Raw genomic sequence first — 21687 nt, 5'->3', positions numbered from 1 at the left:
ACCCCTGCCGTGTGGGTGGCAGCGAGTCACAGCGACCCAGGGTTTGGCTGCCTGGGGGTTAGCGCAAGGCCTAGGACCCAGCGCCTCTCCCACCCTGCCTGCATTAATCATAAATCCACCCATCTCTGGGGCGACCCAAACTCCCCCCTTGGGCAGCTGGTTTTCTTTTTCCTCCTGGCCCCCATGGGAGGAGATCGGTATCTCCCACCTCCTGGCGCTCAACAGCTAGGGCCACATGAGTGCAACAGGGCTCAGCCCTGCCAGACGTTCACCCCCTGCTTGCCTGGTTACAGATGGGTGGAGTTACGCCGGGGAGACCAAAGGTGGGAGGTTGCGTCCAGCTCTGGTGTACGGCACATCAACAGTGGGAGGGGGTTCACTTTGTTGATAAAGAGCATCTCTCTGTCTGTGCCCTACCAGGGACTGGCATCTTTTTGAGTGGTGGGGAGGGGGCTGGGATGCAGGACTCCTGGGTTTTGTGCCCATTTCTGGGAGGAGAGGGTTGGGATCCGGGATCCAGGATTGGGTGCGATTCCCTTAAAAACCGTTGGGAGTCTAATCTCTCCCCTCCCCTGCTCTCTGGTAACCTGACCCTGAGGAGTTGTTATTTTTAAACCTCCCATTGACCCAGATTATTTGTATTCTTCCAATTATTTTTAACTTCCCTGCAGGGAGCAATGAATCCAGCCAGAGCAAAGGGACCCGATGGCCATGGGCCTCTAAGCCCCAGGGACCCACTGCTTTCTGGACTGGCATAAAAGAGCCAAGATCCTTTTGCAGCCTGTGCCCACAACCACCTGGAACCCAAGAGTCCTGGCTCCCAGAACCACCCCCCCTCCCAAGCCTCTTTGCTGTTCTGCAATCAACACTGCTGCAAGGTAAAGGTGCCCCGGCAGCCTGCTCGTGAGTAGGGTTTGCCATGACCCTGTTCCATGGGGATCTGGCTGGATGTGAGCGGGGGCTGGATTGGAGTCTGATCCCCTCCCAACTTTGTGTCTGTCCTGGATCCAGCTGACACCGGATCAGACTGTGTGGCAGTCCCAGAAGAGGTACCCCGGGGACAAGCCAGCCCCTTGGCATGTCAGGGAGGGGCAGGGGTAGCTGGGAATGGGGAGGAAGGAGGGGGGAATGTTTCTATATGGAACAAGCCTGAAGAGGCACTGGGAGCCAGTAGTCCTGGGTTCTATTCCGGGCTCTGGGAGGGGAGTGGGGTATAGTGGTTAGAGCAGGGGGGCATGGGAGTCCAGATTCCTTGGTTCTTTACCATACTCTGGAAAGGGAGATGGAGTCTAGTGGTTAGAGCAGGAGGCTGGAAATCAGTGGGACCGTGGGCATAGCCCTTACCCTCTTGTGCCTCAGTTTCCCTATCTATAAAATAGCAATAAAGGCAAACCTGGGGAGTTGGGAGGCAAAATTAATCTCTGCAAAATGCTCTGAGATGCATCAATCTTGTACGTAAACCTTCCCCACCCCACCCCATCCCAAACTGGGTAACCTGGCAGGAGGGGGAAGGAGTCTGGGAGCAGGGGATACAGGTTCCCTGCTAAGCAGGAAGAGGTAGGGGGGAGGATAGTGGGACACCCTTCCTAGGGGGAGGTGTCTAAATACTAGGAGGGAAATCTCATTATTGCCCTGAAGCAGCCCCCCCATGCCACTTGGGGGGAGCACTCCTGGGGTGCGTCCGTCCTTGTGTCACATACTTCCCCACCCCCCGTCTGGATTCTTGGGTGGGGAGGATCCCTAGTCTCAGCCAGGGAGTAATACTGACCCACTCGTGTGGGGATGGAGGAGGTACATGCTGCATCCCAGACATTGTGAATGACTGGGTCCCTGGACTCCCCCTCCCCTTGCCCTGAAACCCCATGGGGCCCCCCCACACACAGCCTCCTCTGTTCTGGGTCCCAGAAACCCCTCCCTCACCCTGGAGCACCCCCGGCACTCACTACAGTTTTCTCTTTCTCTCTCCTTAGGATCATCCTCCCGCATCCCCTGGTCAGATCGGGGAGTCCTGCACACCGGGATTGCAGGGGATGGCAGCTTGGAGCCCGATCCTGCTGCTGCTGCTGTGGGGCCAGTCGGCAGGTGGGTGCCGGGAGAATGGGGAGGCCAGTCAGGCCCCCACCGGGAGATCGATGGAGGGAGAGGGGGTGTCATCAAATGGTCAATGTGTGTCCCAGTGCCCTGCTTCCACCCTAACCACTAGACCAGTGGTTTTCAAACTCTGTATTGGTGATCCCTTTCACACAGCAAGCCTCCAAGTGTGACCCCCCCCCCTTTATGCATTAAAAAGGGGGGTAATTTAATTGGGGTTGTGAGCCCTATGGAACTGACAGCTCGCAACCTCCCTGTAACCAACTGCTCACGGTCCCGCAGTTTGAGAACCCTTGCACTAGCCCCCACTCCATTCCCAAAGCCAAGGATAGAACCCAGGAGTCCTGGTTGCGAGCCCCCATCCTCTAACCATTAGACCACCCTGCCATTTCTGGGGGGGCAGGAGGTTCCCCTTCCAGGCACAGACCAGCTGCCCCCACTTTGGGAACTGCACTCCTTTGTCTGGCTCCTGCTGACCCGGGCCCTTTCTCTCTCCTCTACAGCCGCCTGGCACTGGGCCCTGTGCCAGGCTCGCCCGCTGTCCGCTCGCCACCCTGTGCTGGGCTTCTGGGAGCGGATCCGTGCAGGCACGGGTTGCGCCAGCCGGGGGCGCTCGGCCACGGGCCGGGAGGTGCACGTGCTCGTCCTGCGGGGGCTAGCTGGGAGGATGGGGGCCAGACAGGTAGGTGGGAGGGAGTGTCCCTTCCCTGTCGTCTTCCAGCCTCACCCTGGGCCCCCCACCTCAGCCCCCTTGCCCCCTGCCCTCCATCCTGTGCCCTCTTCCTGCTCCCTCCCCCAATTCCACCCTCTCACCCCCTGCCCTCCACCCTGCCCCCTTCCGTCCATCTTCCTGGTCTCTGTCCTTCACCCTGTGCGCCCCAAGCTGCGCCTTCCCTCTGCCCCACCCCCTCACTCTCTACCTTCTACCTTGGCCCTCTCACACCACCTCACTCCCAGCCCTCCACCCTGTGCCCCCCAACCTGCCCCTTTTCTCTGCCCCACCCCCTCACTCTGCTCTCCACCCTGCCTCTCCCACAACTCTCACCCCTGCCCTCCACCCCGCCCCTTCCCTCCGCTCCACCCCCTGGCCCCCTTCCCTCCAACTTGTGCCTCCTGCTCCTCCCCCAACTCTCCTCACTCCCTCCCCCCAACCTGTACCCCCACCCTGCCCCGTTCCCTCTGCCCCACCCCCTCACTACCTGCCCTTCATCTTGTACTCCCAACCTGCCTCCTGCCCCTCCACTCTGTACCCCACAGCCTTGCCCCCTGCCCTGCATCCCACATGCCTCCCCTCCAGTCTGTGCTCCATGCCCCCTGCCCCAATCCTGTCCCCAGCCCCCCGCTACATAGTCCTGCTTCCTGTCCCTGCCATCCCCATCCCAACCCCATGGCCTGTGCCCCCACCATGCCCCTTCCCCCAACCCCACTGCCTCACCCCCTGCCTCCACCACACTGTGCCTCCCTATAGCCGCCCCTCCCACTCCTTGGTGCCCCAGCCCCTCAACCGGCCACATGCCTGCCCTGTGCCCCCCACACCACCTCTCCCCCACAGCCCCCACACCTTTCCCTGCACCCCCAGCCCCATGGCCTTGCCCCCTCCCCTATGTGCCTGAAGCTCCTAATGCAGGGCCCTTTGCTCCCTCCCAGGTGAGCCTAGAACTGGGCCCAGCGCCCCACGGCAGAGCCCCTATCTTTGTGCTCAGCTCCCGAGCGCCCGTGGTCTGGAGCCTCCAAACGGCCCAAGTGGCTCTTGGGGAGCAATGGACCTTCCAGGTGAGGGTAGGGGCGGCTGTGGGGCTTGGGTGAGGGTGGCTGTGGGAGGGGAAGGTGGGAAGGGGGGTAGGAGGGCTGGGAGGGGAGGGCAGGGACATCGGGGCAGCTGGGGGAGGGTGGGGCAAGCAGTGAGGGTGGAGGAAGCATGGGAGGCTTGGGGCAGGTGGGGAGTGGAGCTGGCACAGGTGTGGGGGGAAGTGTGGGGCCAGCAATGGGGATTGAAAATGGGGAGGGCTGTGGTGGATGGTGGGGGGCTGGAGGTAGCTGTGGCAGGGGCAGGTGAGCAGTGGGGGTGGAGGCAGGCAGTGGGAGTGGTGGAGGGGTGGGAAGGGGGGGGCTGGAGGTCACTTCTCTGGACTGGAGCTGGAGCAGGGTCCCTGGATGGGACAGTGGGTGCAGAGGGGCAGGGTGGGGGCAGGGGACCTGGGAGCATTTGGAGGCAGAGGAGTTTGGGCCCAGGGGCAGCGAGAGGAGTGGGGTGGGTGGAGCAGGGCTGGGTGGGAGAGGGGCTCTCAGGCCCAGGAGCAGCAGGGGTTGGGGGGTTCTGGCCAGGGGCAGTGGGGGTAGGGGCACAGGTTGCGAGGCCGAGGTATTGATGGTTGGAGGATCCTCCCCTCGACAGTTAGACCTGGGGCTAGGAGGTGTGAGGAACACAGGAGTCCTGTGGGGGCTGGGAGCGATGGGGAGCTGTGGTGGGAGTGGGGGGTATGTGGCACCCCACTGGGGGATGGGATGTCCATTCCCCAGGTGACCTCTCACCTTTATGCCCCCCCTACAGGTCTCCCCGGGGTCCAGAGTCTCAGCCCTGGGGGGTGTCTCTGTCACTGAGACCCGGCTGCCCCAGACCCCCCGAGGGCTCCTGCGCTGGGCGCATGAGGAGCACGGCGGGGTCAGCTCCCTGGCTGCGTATCGGGGCGTCAACACGGTCTATGTGCGGCTGGGAGACGGTATGGGGGGCTGGGGATTGAACTCCCGTGTCAATGTGGGGAGGGATTCAGGGTGGCTGGGGATCAGATCCTCATGTCAATGGTGGGAGGAAACCCGGGGGGCTGGGTATTGGACCCCTGTGTCAATGGGGGGAGGGATTCAGGGTGGCTGGGGATTGGACCCCTGTGTCTGTGCGGGGAGGGGACCCTGGGGAGCTTGGACTCTGATCCTCATATCAGTGGGGGGAGGGGACCCAGGGGACTGGGGATTGGACTCCATGTCAGTGCGGGACGGGACCTTGGGGATCGGACCACAGCCCCATGTACCTGAGGGAGGGAATCGCAGGGAGATATTGGGGGATCTACCCTAGGAATCCTGCATTCCTTAAGGGACCTCCGGGGTTAACCCCCCAACCTCCCCAGCGCCTCTGCATTCTCGCTACCAGATGGGGTCTCGCCAGGTGCCTGCAAACCTCGCAGGAACTTCCTCTCCCCGACCCACTTTGCCTCTGACGTCCAACCACGGCCCTTGCTGGGCTGCCTGACCTCTGACCCCCCATGGGACCCCGAAGTTCACGTCATCCTCTCCAAAGGAGCCAGGCCCCGGTATGAACCGTATATCAGAGCATCCTCCGGGGCTGGAATAGTGGGGCACTGCGGGTCGGGATTGAGGGGCACCAGCAGAGCTGGGGGCCAGTGGAGAGCCCAGGGCTGGGATAGCGGGGGAGGGGAGGGCAGCTGTGCATCAGGATTGAGGGGCACCAGCAAAGCTGAGGGTGGGGGGGGGAGCCCACAGCAAAGACAGAGGGGGCTTTGGGTCAAAATAGAGGGCCACTGGCAGAGCTGGAGGGCTCTCCACCCCTTTTGCTGCTCAGCCCCATGGCAGGAAATGCCCAGCCTAGCTGATGTTGGGGGTGGGGGGTCCTGCCATGTCTCCAGGCCCCCAGCACATCTCACTGTGGAGCTCCAAGCGCCCCAAGGCTGCTGCTCCCCCCGGCTGGAGCTGATCGTGGTGCTGAAGAGCGAGGGCACCACCAACTGGCTGGTCCGAATCCACCACATGGCTGGGCGTCTGCGAGTCCTGGTAAGAGAGGGGCTCCCTGGGGATGGGAGAGGGGTTACAGGGGACAGGAACAGCCCCCCCATGCACAGAGGCCGCTCCCCTCTGACCCCTCCGCACCATCAATCTCCCCCCCATGACCCTGACCCTTTGGCCTGATGCCCCCTGACATCTTCTGAGCCCTCATGACCTTTAACCTCTGATATGGCTTCTCCTCCCGGCCTCAACCCCCTCTGGCCTGATGCCCCCTGTTGCCAAGGTGAACCCAGGAGTCCTGGTGCCCAGCCCGGCTCCGCTGGTTCCAAGCCCTCTGGCTCCTGACTCAGTGGCTGGGATGGAGCTGCCCCTCTCTGGAACTCCCCAGCCCCTCCTTGCGCTGACACCTTGTTCACCTGGAGCTGCTCGTTTGTATAGCATCGCCCATGATGCCCCGTTCCAGCCTCAGCCTGATCACCCTGAGCTGGAGCACGGTCCAGGTTGGCCTTGGGCTCTGTCACTCTGCCCTGCCCTCCCTTTCCTTACAGGCATCCCACAAGGTCTCGGTCAGCTGCACAGAACCAGAACCAGACCTGGCTCTGAGCAGCAGCATATCCCTGGGCCTGGCCTATGCCAGCGACCCCATGGCCTGGGCAATGGAGCAGGGGCTGCCTGGGGTGACATCTTACACGGAGGCCGAGAAGGTGAACAGGTTCCTTGTCATCGTGGGGCTGGATGGTAGGTGACTCCTTTGGGGGCAGGGAATGGGCACAGGGTGCAATGCCACGGGAGGGCCATTAGGGGGCCCACCTGACTCAGACCCTGCCCTGCCCCTGTGCGGGGGGAGCTGCAGTTCTGCCCTGTGGCCCCTGCTCCCCAGGCACAGCCAGACCCTTGGTGGCCCCCAGTGGTTGGAGAGGCTCATGCCCCAGATGATGCCCTCACGGCTGGCATGTCTGTCCTTCCCAGGGCACCGTCACATCCCAATCCCCAGTGCCATGGTGAAAGGGGAGAAATATGGGGGACTAGGACGTAGAGCTGGGCAGTTCTCAATCCAGCCAGCAGGGGGCAGAGTTGCGCGCTCTCACACACATCCCCTCACCCTGTTCTTCAGCCCTATTCAACCCCCATTGGCCCTGTTTCCTTCTTCCCCTCTACCCCCTCACTCTGTTTTCTCCTGCTAGGGGACCCCAAGGCTCCCCACCCCTCCATTCCACCCCCCAGACCAGCCAAGATCTCCCCAATGATCTGGGAAAGGAGCCGAGCGGCCCCAGGAGGCAGGAGCGCTGTGGGGCTGGCGGGAGCTCTGTCTGTGGCGTGTCTGAGCGAGAGGGTGGTAGCTCATGTCAACAAGGACATACTCCAGGTGAGGAATCCCCTTATGTAAACAATTCCTTCAGTGCGGCACTAGGGGGCATTGTGCTACAGTGAGTGTGGTGGGGGCTCAGCAGGGGGCGCTCTCCCCTCACAATCAGTGCTGGCCCCAGTGCAGTGCTAGGGGGCACTGTGCCGCAGGGAGTGTAGGTGGGGCTCAGCAGGGGGTGCTCTCATCTCACAATCAGTGCTGGCCCCAGTGCAGTGCTAGGGGGCGCTGTGCTGCAGGGAGTCAGGTGGGGGCTCAGTAGGGGGTGCTCACCGTTCGCAGTCAGTGCCGGCTGTATCAGTCTCATAGTCTCCCCCACCTGCCTCGGCCAGGCTGCCAGACTCTCCCCAGCCCGAGTGACCCTGCGGGACCCCAGCTGTGCAGCCCAGTCCAATGGCACCCACTTCCTGCTGGAGTCCTCCCTGGCCGGCTGCGGCGCCCTGCGCATCCCAGCCCTAGGCCCCACCTCGGGCATCGTGCGGTACCAGAACGCGGTGAGCTGTGGTACAGAGGGGACAATGAGGGGCTGAGTGTGAATGGGAGGGGGCAGATGTGAAGTGAAAGTGTCTGGGGGTCTGCAAACGGGATAGCGTGTTAGGGGAGTCGAGGGGACCGGGACAGGGTCAATGAGGGCTGGACGGGGCTGGAGGAGTGGGAGAAGTGTGGACGACTGGGAACGGGAAGGCTGGGGTTAATGGGGTCTCGTCTGATGCTCTCATGTTTCTGATTGTGCCAATTGCTCCCCACCCCTCCCCCCAGGTGGTGCTCCGGGGCAGCAGACCAGGGGTAGCGCCTGGGGGTTCCCCACTCCCAGCGAGACAGGCTGAAGATAGCTCGGAGTCCATTGAGGTGGGCAAGGGGGGAGGGGTGGCGTCTTTGGCTGGGCGGTTCTGGTGCTGCTGTGGGGTAGGTCCCTCAGGCCCTTTCAGTGAGGGAGGACCTGGGATTGGCGGATTCCCTGGGAGCAGCTCAAAGTGGGGAAGCATGCTGGGCCCGCTCTGAACCCCCCTGAGCTGGGATGGGGGTTCCTGGCTCCCAACGGCTCCTGGCTCAGTGGGGACCAGGCAGCAGCCGTGGGGAGATGGAGAGCCTTGGTAGGGGAGGTGTCCTAGGACTGGAGTTCTGGGGGCTGGTCCCCATGTCCCCTACACCCCCCACACCCTCTGCTCCTCTCCCACAGTTCTCCTGCTCCTCCCCAAGCCTGAGCCAGCCGTCCCGCTCTGCCAAGCCCATCCTGGATCTTCCCTTCCACCTGGGCCGTATCCTGCTCAGCCTGGAGGTCTACAGCTCGGAGGCCTTCACCAAGGCCCAGGGACCCTGCACGGTGTCGGCCAACAGCCGCGTCTTTGTGGAAGTAACTGAGGGGGAGGGATCCCCCTCCCCTCTGCCCCAGCAGGCCTGGGACTTTGCGCAGTGCCCCATCACCTTGGGAAGGGCAGAGCTCTGAGGGGCTGTGCTAGCCAGGTCTCCCCTCTGCCCCCCCCAGGCTGGTTAACCTGCTGGAGCTGTGGGGTTCGCTCCCCCAGACCCCTTCCACACCTACAGGGGGGTTGCTCCAGCCTCTGGGGCAGAAGCTGTGGAGAAAGTTACAATATTAATCTGGCAGGAGGTCAGATTGGTGGTGTTAGAGCAGGGGGTCTGGGTGTCAGGACTCCTGGGTTCTGTCCCCAGTTCTGGGAGGGAAGCAGGATCAGGGATTAGACCGGGGATGGGTGCCAGGACTCCTGGGTTCCATGCTTGAGGGTGAGATCATGTTTGTGGAGTGGGACCCAGCTGGCCTGAGGTGTCCTGTCCCCTCCCCTCCTGATCTCAACCCTCTGTGCAGGCTGCTCTGGCTGCCTTCGACCCCTGGCTCAGCTTCAGCATCCGCCTCTGCTTCCTCTCGCCGAGCTCCTCCTCCTCGCTGGACTCCCCCTACATCCTGGTGCAGGGGGGCTGCCCGGCTCACCCCGACGTCTCCCTGCACCCGCCCCATAAGGCGGCTGCAGGCCAGGCATCGCCCTCTGGCTCCCAGGAGCTACAGCGCCTCAGCTTCCTGCTCCGGCCCCTCTACAATGATTCCATCCAATTCCTGCACTGCCGCCTGGCCCTCTGCGCCCAGGAGCCCCAGGGCCAGGCTGGGGCCTATGGGGGCGCCCTCCCCAAGGTCTGTACCGTGCTGCCGGATGCCACCCCTGCTCCAGCCTGCTCCAGTGTGTGTAGCTCTAGCCTGCAGGCCATGGGGAGGATAAAAGCCCAACTACTGCAAAGGGGGGTGGGGGGGTGTCTCCTTTAGCTCAGACGGCAGAGTGAAGTGGCCTCAGTTCTACCCTGGCCTCCAGGGTTTGTCCCCCAGGCTGGATTTCTACCCTGGGCTGCAGGCAATACTGGGAACACCTGGATGGGCTGGTGGCTGGAGGGGAGGGGCTGAGTCCCCCAGGACAATACAATGGTCCCTGCTGGGGGGGTCCCACAGGGGGCCAACTCTGCCTGTGGGTTCAACGCTACAGGGACTGCTCTGGGAGGAGAATGGAGTCCAGTGTTTACAGGGTCAGCCCCCCTGGCTTCCATCCCCAGCCTCTGGGAGGAGTTTGGGGTCCAGGTCACAGTTGTGACCCCCGGTAGGCAGCTGCAGGGTCTGACTTTCTCTCTGACAAATCAATGTCAATCTATAAAAATTCAGACAAACGTGGCTGGGCTGAGGAAGGGGGTGGGATCCCAGGGCTGGGAACCGTGGGTGGAGGGAGGGGCTGGTGCTGAGACTGGGAAAGTTTGGGGGGTGAGGGTGGTGAGGTGAGCATCCAGTACTGGGACGAGGTGCCTGTCTGAGCCTTGTCAGTTTCAGTGTGGGCCCCAGGCCCGGGCATGCACCAGCAGCAGCGTGGGGGAGCCGGGCAGCGGGCGGTTCCAGCACACCTTCACCAAGCCCATCATCGTAACGGTGGGGAGCCTGGGCAGAGCCACCAAACCCACCCCAGGAACAGGTGAGACCTGGGACGGGTTGGGGGCTGGTTATGGGAGCAGGCAGAGAGACTGCAACACACCAAGGCCCTGATGCAATCGCCCTGCAGTGCAGCACCCCCTAGCACTGGGCTGGGGCATTGGGGTCAGCACTGACTGCGAGGGGAGCGCGCCCCCTACTGAGCCCCTGCCCTGCTCCCTGCTGCACAGCGCCCCCTAGCATTGGGCTGGGGCATTGGGATCAGCACTGACAGCCAGGGGAGAGTGCTCCTTACTGAACTCCTGCTCCCTGCTGCACAGCACCCCCTAGTGCCATGCTGGGGGAGGGTCAACACTAACAGCCAGGGGGAGAGCACCCCCTAGAGGAGATCAGGGGATGTCTCCATCGTTCTCTCAAAGTGTTTCTGGCTTCCTTGTCCTCTCCCAGCAGATCCCTTTCTGGTGCCCTTTCCTCCGGCTGGCAGGAGGGGGAAGGTGCTGAAGGGAGAGACACCCCCTGGTAAGAGATGCCCCCTTCATATCACCCCCTAAGCCCCCTGCTGTCCCACTTGCCTTGCAAGCTGGTGAGAGCACATAGTTCCCCTTGGTTTCCGTGGGAACAGAGGGCATGCTGGGAATCAGGATTCCTGGGTTCTATTCCCTGCTCTGGGAGGGGGTTGGGGTCTCCTGGGTGAGAGCAGGTGGAGGAGGAGTCTGGGAGCCTGGACTCCTGGGTTCCACCTCCCCCCCCCCCCCAGCACTGGCTCTGCATCTGCTCACTCTCCCCATTCCCCACAGCCCCCCTGCCCCAGGGCCTGGAGCTGCCCACTGTGGTGGGCATCGTCTTCTCAGCTTTCGTCATTGGTGTCTCTCTCACTGGGGGGCTCTGGCTCATTCACTCCAGGACAGGTAGGAGGGGCCGTCGGTTGAGGTGGGGGTCAGATGGATGGTGCCCCCATTGATCCAATTGCCACCCATGTACCCCCCCCCCCCAGCTGGGCCAGTGATTCCTTCCTAGCCAATACATTTAGGAGTCGGGGTGGGCTTATCATGTGTCACATGCATGTGGAGGGGAACCAGGGCAATCCCTCTCTGTACCCTGGAGTCTAAAGCTACCAGCATCCCTGGAGCCCCAGGGAAAAGGCCCCTTAACTCTGGGAGGGGATGGGGGAGGGGGTCTTGGGGCTAGAACTCCTGGGTTCTGTCCCAGCCCTGGGTGGGGAGTGGCATCTAGTGGGTTAGAGCAGGGAGAGGCTGAGAGCCAGGACTCCTGTGGGGCTAATGGTTAGAGCAGGCTGAGAGTCAGCATGTCGAAGGGTTACTGATTCCTAGCCCCCATCCCTAAAACGCCCTTAAGTTCTGTTCCCCTTGGCACTCTGCCAGTCCCAGCCCTTTCTCCTAAGCTCTGACGGCCTTGTCCCTGACCGCAGGATTCACACCAGGGCCTTTCCTTCTAGTGAAGCTTCCCCCAGGCGCTCTGTCTTGTGCCAAGTTACACAGATAGCCTGCGGGACTCCCTGCCACAAGGTCTAAAGGTTTAGCTGGCGTCAAATAAAACTGGATGTCTGTAGCTAATGGGTGGGGTGGCAGAGGCAGCATGAGATGAATCCAGGCAGCAGATGACACTCGAAGGGTGGAATTCAGTCTTGACATGGGGGGGGGGGGGGGAGTAATCCTTGTTCCTTGCTATGAGCTGGTGGAACTTCTTGCCACAAGGGCTCTGTGAAGCTGGGAGTTTAGCAGGGTTCAGGGAGGGATTTGATGGTTCTACAGTGAATGAGAACAATCCAGAGACACCAGCGTGGCTGCCAGCCAAACCCTCTGCCAAAGTCCCTCTGGTTTCCTTGCTAAGTCTCCCTTCTCAGTGATGGCGGGCTAGGCAGGGTGGTGCAGCAGTCTGGGCAATAGCCTGGATGTGAGAGGCTAGGGTTCAAGTCCCTGCTCTGGCACAGCTTCCCTGGGTGAGCTTGGGCAAGTCACTTTAAAAAAAAAAAAAAAAAAAAAAAAAAAGTGCCTCAGTTTCCCCATCTATACTAGGAGGCTAATAGCACATGCCCTATAGTAGGTGGGGAGTGTTATGAGGGTAAATACGGTAAAGATTGTTCTGGGGCAGCTACTACAGTAATGGAGGAAGCTAGGTGCTGGAGATGGGCAATTATTCTAGAGCTGCCACTGCCAGCAGGCGCCTCTCTGCCCAGCAGGGGGCAGCAGCAGGCGCCAAGTGGCCACCTAGCTAGTGCCCAGTATTATCCAGGGTGCAGGTGGTGCTGCCCTGATAGGGATCCCCAAGCTGTGGCTCCCTTGTACGACGATCCCTGGCAGTTCCTGCCCGGGGCTGGGCTGGGTGGTGTCCCACCAGCCGCCCCCCGCTGCATTCCCAGGCCGGGGTTTCTAACACCCTGTTTGTTCCAGATCCTGCTGAAGTGCCACCTCCAAGTCCCTCAGCCCCAGCTGTGCCCCCTGCGTTGCTGGCACCTGATGCTGGTGCGGTCTGCGCCCCCCTGGTCTAGGCGCTCAGAGACCCAGGTACGGGGGGTGGCAGGACTCTCAGCCCCCCCACCCCCCAATTCCCAGGATCTTGAGTGTGACTCATGGTGAATGAGGCACAGTTATGGGAGCACGGGGGAGGGTTGGGAGCAGGGGATGCGCTGGGGGGAGGCAATGCGGTGGGGCAGAGCAGGCACTAGGGACTGAAAAGTGCACGCTGCAGCTCAACCCCCCTGTGGGGCTGCCTGGGAAATACCCCCACCCCCACCCCCACCCGTGGAGGAAGGAGATAGCGTCAGAGTGGAGATGGGGCCCCAGCCCTGGGTGGGGCCGGGGTTTGGAGATCCCCCAGCGTGGGTGGGATTCCCTGCCGCAGGGCGGGATGTTGAGCTGTGGGGGATGAGTTGAGCTGTGGTGAATGGTGGAGCATGGGGGTGGATGAGGGGGCGCCCCCACTGACCCATCTATCTGTCTCCCTCTGGCAGCTCACAGGGGTCTCCCTGTCCGTGCTCGTGGGGATACGCTGGCACTGGCCCCACCATCACCACCTGCAGGCGCCCGGCCCTGTGGCTCCCAGGATCAGCAGCCGATCAGACTCTGCTCAGCACAGCCAGGGTGGCCACTGGGGGAAGGGCCTCTCCACCTGGCCTGGAGGGCCCCCTCCCTGTGACCGGGGGGCAGCAGGCCTCGCCCAGGCCGGAAGAGGCCTTGGGGCAGGCCCCACAGCATTGGGACTGCGGCACCGGCTGGTTCTTTGCCGGCTGCAGGGAGCGTTCACGCTTTCTGGGTATAAAGGTGACCGTGGAGGATGGGCCGGTGCTGCCCGTGTGTTATTGCTCGCGGCGTCGCTGCTGCCAGGGGCCGGGACGCAGGCTGCTTTCCACTCACATCCTTTAATTCTCCGCCGGCAGCCGGGGGAGGGTTACAGCGATGGGCCAAGGAGCCATCTCTGCTTACTGGGGCACAGGTCAGATCTCGGCTCACATCTCTCCCCTGCGTCTGGGTCGGGGGGCACAGCCCCACAGCTCAGCCCTCCCTCTCCCCCATCCCAGCCCCCAGGGGAGATGCTCATGCAAGGAGCCAAACCAGGCTGGTGCTCCCCCCTTGCCCCAGACAGCGCCCCTGACTGTCCCACTGTGCCCACCTTCAGCTATAGGGGGACCGAAGGTCTGGCTGGCACGAGGGGGCCACGAAGGGCGGGCAGCTGAGTCCTCCTGCCGGCTCCGTCACGTGGTAGCTGTGGGTCCCAGCAGCACCTGCCAGGCGAGGGGGGGGTGGGGTGCGATGGCAGCTTGGGGGATGATCTAGGAGCCCCCTCAGCTCTGGGGTTTCTCCTCTGGCCTCCATAGCTGCCCCTGCAGGCCAGGTGTCCCAGACCCCACCTGCCTGGCCCCTAGCGGAGGGCACCCAGTGCCTGGCCACCCCCGGGGCTGTGGAAGAGCCCGTGGGTCTCCTGGTGGCGCCGGAGGTCCACCTTGCGCTGGAAGCCCTTGGGGCAGAGGGAGCAGGCGAAGGGCTTGTGCCCGGAGTGCTTGCGGCTGTGGGTGATGAGGTTGGAGCTCTGGCTGAAGGCTTTGCCGCACACCTGGCATTTGTGAGGCTTCTCACCTGCGGGGAGAGGGAGAGAGGTTAGGTGTGGGGGCTGCAGAAGGGGCTAGGATCCCTCAGGGCTCAGCAGAGAGCCCCAAAACTCACCCAGGGTCCTGCAGGACTGGAAGGACCCTGGAGTAGCAGGGCCCCCACCTACCCAGCTGGCCACGGGCCCATGCCCCCACCTCCCAACCTACCCAGACAGCCACGGGCCCAGCACAGCCTGGATCCTGCTTGGGCTGCAGTACGGGCATGGGGTTGATGCTTACAGCCCCGTGACCCCCTTCACCTGCCATTCCCTGATCAGGCCCCCAGGTGCTGCTGTTGCTCCATGGAGTTGCGGAGGGGGGAGCTGGAGCAGGCTTGAGGGACCAGTTTGTGCAGGGCAAGACATGGAGGCAAGTGCATCAAATGTCCTGCTGTTCAGTCTGGCTGCAGATCCTGGCCCGCAGCCCCTGCTGTCCCAGCCCTGGGCTCCCACCAGCTCTGCCGCTGCCCCCCAAACCCCACCCGCAGCCCCCTGCTGTCCCACTCCTGGGCGCTGGTACCCCTAATTCCCAAGCCACAGCTCCCCGCTGTCCCAGCCCTGGGCTCCCCCAACAGCTCTGCTGGTGTCCCCCAGTCCTGACCCACAGCCCCTGCTGTCCCAGCTGTAGGGTCCCCCCTAAATCTCTGCCAATGCCCCCTGTCCTGGGGTTGGGGGAGTCCGAGCCGGCTGCCCCTCACCGGTGTGGATGAAGGTGTGTTTCTTCATGTCGGATTTCTGGTGGAAGCGTTTCCCGCAGAAGGGGCAGGGGAAGGGGCGTGTGTCCGAGTGGATGAGCAAGTGGGTGGAGAGCGTGGATGAGCGCTTGAACTGCTTCCCGCAGATCCGGCAGGGGAAACTCCTCACCTGCAGGGAAACCCATCAGCTGGGGCCTGGGGGGGGAGGGGGGGCGAATTTTTGGGAACTGCAGCAACCCCCCCGGTCTCCTCCAGTGGCCTCCCCCGTATAGCCCTGCCTTCACCCCCCACCATGTTAGACCCATGGATGCCCCCTGCCCAAATGGATGCCCATCCAGGCCCCCAAAGCCCCCCACTGCTTCAAAAGATCCACCTCGAAACCCCCATTTGTATATCACCATCCCCCCTCCCCCCAGTCCTCACACACCTCTGGCTTCCCTTTGCCTGGGCAGGGAGGGGCAGGCTGGTGCTGCAGGCTGCCTGGGTGTCCACACATCCCCCATGGGGCTATGGGGCTGCAGAGCGTTGAGCATTTCAGTTGGCTGCCTAGCCGCTGGGCTGCAGGGAGGCCCTGGGGGTGGGGAGAGAAAGGGGGTCAACATGGGGAGCCTGCCCCAAATGTACAAGCTGGAATTGGTGGTGGCCATGTAGGGCGGGGCTGAGACAGCCCCAAACTCATCAGGGCAGTGACTGAACCTAGCCCCTCCAGTGCCTGGATGTTTGTTGGGGCCAGCCTGTGTCACCTGCCTTTGTTCTACAGCCACCTTCTCATGAGTCTGACCCGGAAACCTCACAATTCCCCCCCTCCCACCCGCTTTGTGATCTGACACTGGGGAAAGGGGCCCACTGGGTAGCCCCTGGCAGGGACAGGGCTCGGTTACCTACCAGCCCCCTCCACCCAAGCAGGGCGAGTTTCCACCACACAGGGTGGCAGCACCTAGCACCCCCTACAGGGACAGAGCCGGCATCACACTGGGGCCTGCACAGAGTGCTACACTCCCTGGTCACACCCTAAACAGACACAGGGTGGAAGGGTAAACTGAGGCACAGAGTGGGAGGGGAAGAACTCACCCAAGCAGATCAGAGAACCCCGGTCCCCAAGTCCCAGTCTGGTGTTTTGTCCACTAGGCCACTCTGCCACTTGTGCCTGCCCCAGAGACCCCCACCCAGCTGCACAGGGGAAGCGCAGCCCCATGCTGGGCAGCACCAGGCTGGGCATGGGGAGGGGGCTTCACTCAGCTCTGTTTAAAGGTGAGGGCTGGGAATGGGACATGGGGCCTTTCCCCTCTAGGGGGTGCCAGCTCCCATCTTGCCCCAGGGCGGGACTAGCTGGCTCAGGGGGCAGGGAATGGGACATGGGGCCTTTCCCCTCTAGGGGGCGCTGGATCTGATCCCGCCCGAGCTGGCAGTGGCAGGGAGTGGTGCCCACATGAAGTGAGGTGGGAAGGGTTCTTCATCCAGTTCCCAGGGGCAGGAGCCTCCAAACAGCCCCATTGCTGGCAGCCCTGAGGGGAGGCCAAGCGCTGGAGAGGGATGGAGCTCCCGGGGCTGGATCACACAGGGAGGCCTCAGCTCCCAGGGTCAGCAGGGCGAAGGCCTCAGCCCAGTCCCTTGGGGGTGGGGTGGGGGCCGTTACCTTGTCACAGCAGCTGCACCTGTGTGGTGGCTTGGAGAAGAGCAGGAGAGATCCCAAGAGGCCAGAGGGCCCCTCGGCGGCCCCTCCGAGCTCCCTCCTGGAGCACAGCGCCGGCGGCAGGACGCTCTGCACCAGCTCCTTCAGCTCAGGGCTGCGATAGCTGCTCCAGAAGGGCTTGAACGACACATCTGGGGGGCTACTCACGCCTACGGGGAAACAGCAAGTGAAGGACTGGGACATGCAGCCTTTCCCCTCCAGGGGGCGCTGGCTCCAGCTGGCTCAGTGGGCCAGTGATTGGGACATGGGGCCTTTCCCCTCCAGGGGGCGCCGGCTCCAGCTGGCTCAGTGGGCCAGTGACTGGGACATGGGGCCTTTCCCCTCCAGGGGGCGCCGGCTCCAGCTGGCTCAGTGGGCCAGTGATTGGGACATGGGGCCTTTCCCCTCCAGGGGGCGCCGGCTCCAGCTGGCTCAGTGGGCCAGTGACTGGGACATGGGGCCTTTCCCCTCCAGGGGGCGCCGGCTCCAGCTGGCTCAGTGGGCCAGTGATTGGGACATGGGGCCTTTCCCCTCCAGGGGGCGCCGGCTCCACTCTGGCCCCAGGGTAGGGGACTGGCTGGCTCAGAGGGTGGGGAATGGGACACGGGTAGTTGCTGTTGTGTAAGATGAGGTTAGGTGGGTCTCAGTCCAGTTCCCAGTGGGGCAGGTGGCCCCATCACAGAGCTGGCCACCTGCCTGCCATGGCCCCCCAGAGCAAGGCCAGATGGGGCTGAGAGGGGGATGGGAATTGCAACTGGAGAGGGAAGCTGGGAGGCTGGGGGTGATGAGCTAGTGTGGGATTGGGAGGGGCTCCCCCAGGGGAAGATGGGGCTGGTTGTGGGGGTTACCTGGCAGGGGCCGACAAGCCCAGCTCTGGCTGAAGTCCATCTCGGAGGGGGGGCTGCGCCGTGCCTGGCTGGTTGCCCCATCCCTGTCCTGCACCCCCCAGTTTGCCAAGGCCCTGGGATGGGTGGGATGGGCTCTGCTCCCTTCCTCTGCCCCCTGCCCCAACTCGGGGGGCCAGGCCAGCGCCGGCCCTGCTCGGGGTGCTCCCCAGGCTGGGTCTGGAAGGAGGATTTGCTGGTGAGATTCTCTAAGCCTCCCCTCCACCCCCAACCCTGGGCTGGGCAGGGCAGGGCAGGGCAGGCAAACCCCCGGCCTCCAGGTGAGCTCATGGGGTGGGGAGGTTCAGGGGTTCTCGCCACGTTCACCCAGCCCCACCCTTCCCATTCCCTGCCCCTCCCTTGCTCTCCAGTAGCGGGTGCCCTTCTTCCCTTGCCTGTCCCCCTTCCATTCCCCTGCCCCCTCCCACGCATTCTTCCTTTGAGGGTACGCGTTCCCCTCACCTGCTGCCCCAGCTCACCCCTTCCCCGGCTCCCACTCACCGCCAAGACCCTCCGGTCGCTGCCCCGAGTGATTTGGGCCCCTCTTGCTTCTCACCAGGAAGGAGCGCGGCATCCTGGCAGCTGCGGGACGGGGAGAGTCACTATGTGGCTGGCCCAGCCACTACCCCTTGGAGTCTGTGGGGGGCACTGAGCCAGTTGAGAATGGCCCGGACAGGCCTAACCGCTCGCTGGTCTGTAGCGGGTCCCAGTAGGGGCAAGTCACTAAGCAACCCCTCCCGTCTCCTGCCCCTCAGTCATTCTCTGCAGACGGGAATGGGGGTCAGGACTCCTGGGCTCAGTGCTCAGCTCTGGGAGGGGAGTGTGGTCTAGTGGTTTGAGGTGTGGGGAAGGACTGGGGGTCAGGACTCCTGGGTTCTGCCTGTCTCTGACTTGCTATGTGACCTTGAGCCAGTCCCTTCCCCTCTCTGTGCCTCAGTTGCCCCATCTGGTCATTAATCTCTGTGAAGTGCTTCAATTCACAACTCCCGATGCCCTTTCCTGCCCTGGACCTGACAGTGCTGAGGGCAAGGACCAGGCTTTGCATCTGTTTGTACAGCCCCATGCACGAGAGTGCCCAATAAACCATGGGGCTGAAGAGTCTGTCCCCAGGAACAATCAGATGCTATCTCACATCACCAGGGGCTAGTCATAATGACACCTGCCTGGCCCCGCGAGGGGCAGGTCAGGGTATCCCAGTTAACTGATGGTGAAGAGACCTGTTCTGAGGTCATGCAGCAAGACCGTGCCAAAACTGATACTGGAACCCAGGAGTCCTGACTCCCAGCCCTCCCGCTCCATCTCTAAGCACTAGATCCCACTCCCCTCCCAGAGCTAGGAAAATAACCCAGAAGTCCTGACTCCCAGCCCTCTCTACTCTAACCACTAGACCCCACGCCCCTCCCAGAGCTGGAAAAAGAACCCAGGTGTCCTGAATGCCAGCCCGCCCTACTCTAACCACTAGACCCCTCTCCCCTCCCAGAGCTGGAAAAAGAACCCAGGCGTCCTGACTCCCAGCCCCCATCTAGCTGCTAAACCCACTCCCCTCCCTCACCTGGAAACAGACTAGAGCCAAGCCGCGCCTCTGACAGCAGCCACAAGAGGTGCTGTACAAATGGGCCAGAGCTCGGCTGGTGTAAATCAACTAGGCTCCAACTGCAAACATCTGATTTTCACCACCTGGGGATCTGGCCCCAATGACACCAATGGAGTGACACCAGTTTACACCAGCTGGAGATCTGGCCCAAGGTACGGCAGGAAGTTTTCCTGTACAAAACTGGTGCAGGAGCCATCCCAGCTCCCCAGCTCCCACTGAGCGACACTGGCCCCCCCCCGGAGGTGGGGGCTCGGCTGCTTTTAGAGCCTCAGAATACCCTACTTACTGCCCCCCGGGGCAGGAGATGATCAATTAAGTGGCACCAGCAAGTTACGGGACAGCGCCCTGCAGAGCCCCAGCTCCAGACACGGCCCCCCAGGGACAGAGCTGGAGCCAGCACAGTGCGGGTTGGGTCGGGGTCATGGAGCTACAGCTGGGCAGGATGGTGGGATAGAAAGAACTGGCTTGTATTTACAGCTGTAGGAAGGGAGTGGGCTGTAGGGGGTTAAGGCATTGTGGAGCTGGGGCTCAGGACTCCTGGGTTCCATTTCCTGCTCTGGGAGGGGAGTGGGGTCTAGGGGGTAGAGCAGGGTGGGCCTGGGAGTCAGGACTCAACGGTTCTATTCTAAGCTCTGGGAGGGCAGTGGGGGGGGGGGGGGGTCTAGTGGTTATAGGTTGGGGGCTGGGAGTCAGGATGCCTGGGTTCTGTTCCTGGCACCCAACTCTGCGAGGTGTCCTGCCCAAAAGGGCTTTGATTGTGTCTAATCTCCATACTATTTCCTGCCATGTGGAAGCCCCAACTGTACCCAGTCTGGACAGACACAATCCATCGGCAGTAAGGAAGCCGTGGCAAGGCACTGGCATGGACCTCGCACCCCCAAGGGTTCACTCACCTGCAGCCTCCGCGCTGTGGGGGAGCCTCTGCGGGTGGCTATTCCACCACCTTTGCCATCTCAGCCTGAGAGCCGGGGCAGGGCAGAGCACCCGTATGACGCGCAGCCAATCAGGCTGCCGGACGGGGGCTAACGCTCCCCACTGCAAACCACAGCTGGCTTCCTTCTGATCCGAACAGGCGCCTAACTGCCAGCTGCAAGGCAGAAACCACTGGCTGGAGGCAAGGGGGCGGGGGTGTTTAGTGGCAGCAGTCCCTGATCCAGCTGTGCATTCAGCAGGGAGCTGGGGCTGTTGCAGTTAACTGGGGCCATCAGCTGAAGGTCCTTAGATTGGACGCACTCTCTCTTGCCCCAAAGCAAGGCGATGGGCCCAGATTGTCCCCACGCTGCAGTTTAGAGACCTCATCCATCTGTTGATCAGGCTCTTTCCGCCAGCCCATAACGCACGCACGGCCTCTCTATTTTACCTACCGACCTGGGCAGAAATCTGTGCTCTGAAAACAGGCAGTTCACTGCAGGGCCAGCAGGGGGAAGCATGAGGCATTGCTTTTGTGTAGAGCCTACAAAAACGTCTGGAGGGAGCCGATCTCGAGTCCAACTACATCATTGTGATGGAGATCTCTCCCCCACTGTCATGCCGGGTGCTGTGCAGACGGCGAGGGAGACTGGAGGCCCTGTTGTGCTGGGTGCTGCACAGACGCCTAGCGAGACAGACAGCTCCTGCGCACAGGAGTTTACAATTTAAATAGATGGGAGAGATGTAAAATCCGCCTTTTACAGCTGAGAAACTGAGGCCCAGATCCACAGAGATACTTAGGTGTCTAAGTGTAAGGGGACTGTTGGCCCTTTACTAAAGTTCAGTGTGTGTGTGGGTGTGTTTGTGTGTGTGTGGGGGGGGGGGGGCGGGGGTTGGCTAGCTCCCAGTACCAAAAGACATGGGAAGAGTCCATGAGAAATCAGTCCCCAAGGGCAGTGGGGAGAGGCCAATATTCCAGGTCAGCCTGATTGACAGAGCAGGCAGGTTAATCAAGGAGTCAGGAGGCCAGGGGGTTCCCACCCTCCTTGTGAGCTGGAATTGCCTGGGTCAGACAGAGTGGGGCCGAGCTAAGGAGAGAGCAGGGGCCCAAGCTGAGCTGGGGAGCAGAGCCGTGCCAGCCAGAGAACCAGAGAAGCAGCCCAGGGAACAGACCTGTGCTGGGAGCAGAGCTGCAGCAACCGGAGCTAGAGGGGCCAGAGAAGCAGCCCAGGGAGCTGGAGGCAGAGCAGCAGCAGCAGCAGTGTTGAGGAAGAGTGGAGCTGGAGCTGGGGCTGGGGCTGGAGCAGTCTGGCGCTGGGTGCGGTGAGCAGCTGGAGGAAGCGAGGGGGGACACTCGGCAGTGGGCCCAGCGCAGGGAGATGGCCCCAGCCAGGGGGCCTTGCAGGCCAGACTTGGAGGGGGATCATAACCCCAATGGGGGAACTGATGCTGGGAAGAAGGGTCCTGCCACCTAAAGCCTGAGGGTGTGTGGCTACCGCCAGAGCAAGTGTCTGACCCGCAGCATCCCTGCAGCACAGCCAGGCCTGGGCAGGAGGCCTGGGACATGAGGGACAGACTGTGAACTGCCCTGACACCCTAGAGACGCTGGTTGTGATGTCCCCTGCCACAGAGAGGGGTCACGTGATTGCCTTAGCTTTTTAAAATTGATTGCTGTTTAATACATTGTATTTGCTTTGAACTGTATGTGATGATCAGTGGG

At 62.4% G+C, this 21687-nt stretch overlaps 2 protein-coding genes across 16 annotated transcripts in view; one reads left to right on the top strand and one right to left on the bottom strand.

Annotated features, from left to right (window-relative positions):
• Positions 1-13404, top strand: part of MAP2K7 (mitogen-activated protein kinase kinase 7) — a 74119-nt gene extending 60715 nt beyond the window's left edge. For 3 of the 15 annotated variants that reach the window (XM_043533247.1, XM_043533248.1, XM_043533246.1), the window contains 17 exons: positions 672-878; positions 1971-2082; positions 2595-2773; positions 3739-3864; positions 4643-4811; positions 5237-5874; positions 6375-6564; positions 7011-7192; positions 7522-7683; positions 7949-8038; positions 8370-8543; positions 9015-9335; positions 10014-10152; positions 10557-10628; positions 10907-11017; positions 12521-12634; positions 13081-13404. In XM_043533247.1, the coding sequence (XP_043389182.1) occupies positions 2031-2082; positions 2595-2773; positions 3739-3864; positions 4643-4811; positions 5237-5874; positions 6375-6564; positions 7011-7192; positions 7522-7683; positions 7949-8038; positions 8370-8543; positions 9015-9335; positions 10014-10152; positions 10557-10628; positions 10907-11017; positions 12521-12618 (2703 nt within the window). In that variant the 5' untranslated portion in view covers positions 672-878; positions 1971-2030 and the 3' untranslated portion in view covers positions 12619-12634; positions 13081-13404. Of the gene's footprint in view, positions 1-671; positions 879-1970; positions 2083-2594; positions 2774-3738; positions 3865-4642; positions 4812-5049; positions 5875-6374; positions 6565-7010; positions 7193-7521; positions 7684-7948; positions 8039-8369; positions 8544-9014; positions 9336-10013; positions 10153-10556; positions 10629-10906; positions 11018-12520; positions 12635-13080 lie in introns of those variants that run through there. The other 12 variants (XM_037887762.2, XM_037887761.2, XM_043533255.1 and 9 more) reach the window with 11 other exon arrangements.
• Positions 13405-17502: 4098 nt separating this feature from the next.
• EVI5L (ecotropic viral integration site 5 like) overlaps positions 17503-21687 on the bottom strand; it is a 96964-nt gene continuing 92779 nt past the window's right edge. Inside the window, exons 20-21 of the transcript XR_005223635.1 lie at positions 17966-18046; positions 17503-17644 (exon numbers count right to left, since the gene is read on the bottom strand). The gene's annotated coding sequence lies outside the window, so the exon portion shown is untranslated. The remainder of the gene's footprint in view (positions 17645-17965; positions 18047-21687) is intronic.

The sequence above is a fragment of the Chelonia mydas genome, chromosome 20, assembly GCF_015237465.2.
Source record: "Chelonia mydas isolate rCheMyd1 chromosome 20, rCheMyd1.pri.v2, whole genome shotgun sequence".
In the NCBI taxonomy this organism is placed as follows: Eukaryota; Metazoa; Chordata; order Testudines; family Cheloniidae; genus Chelonia; species Chelonia mydas.
Note: the sequence above shows the minus strand (reverse complement) of the source record. Positions and strands in the feature narration are given on the sequence as shown.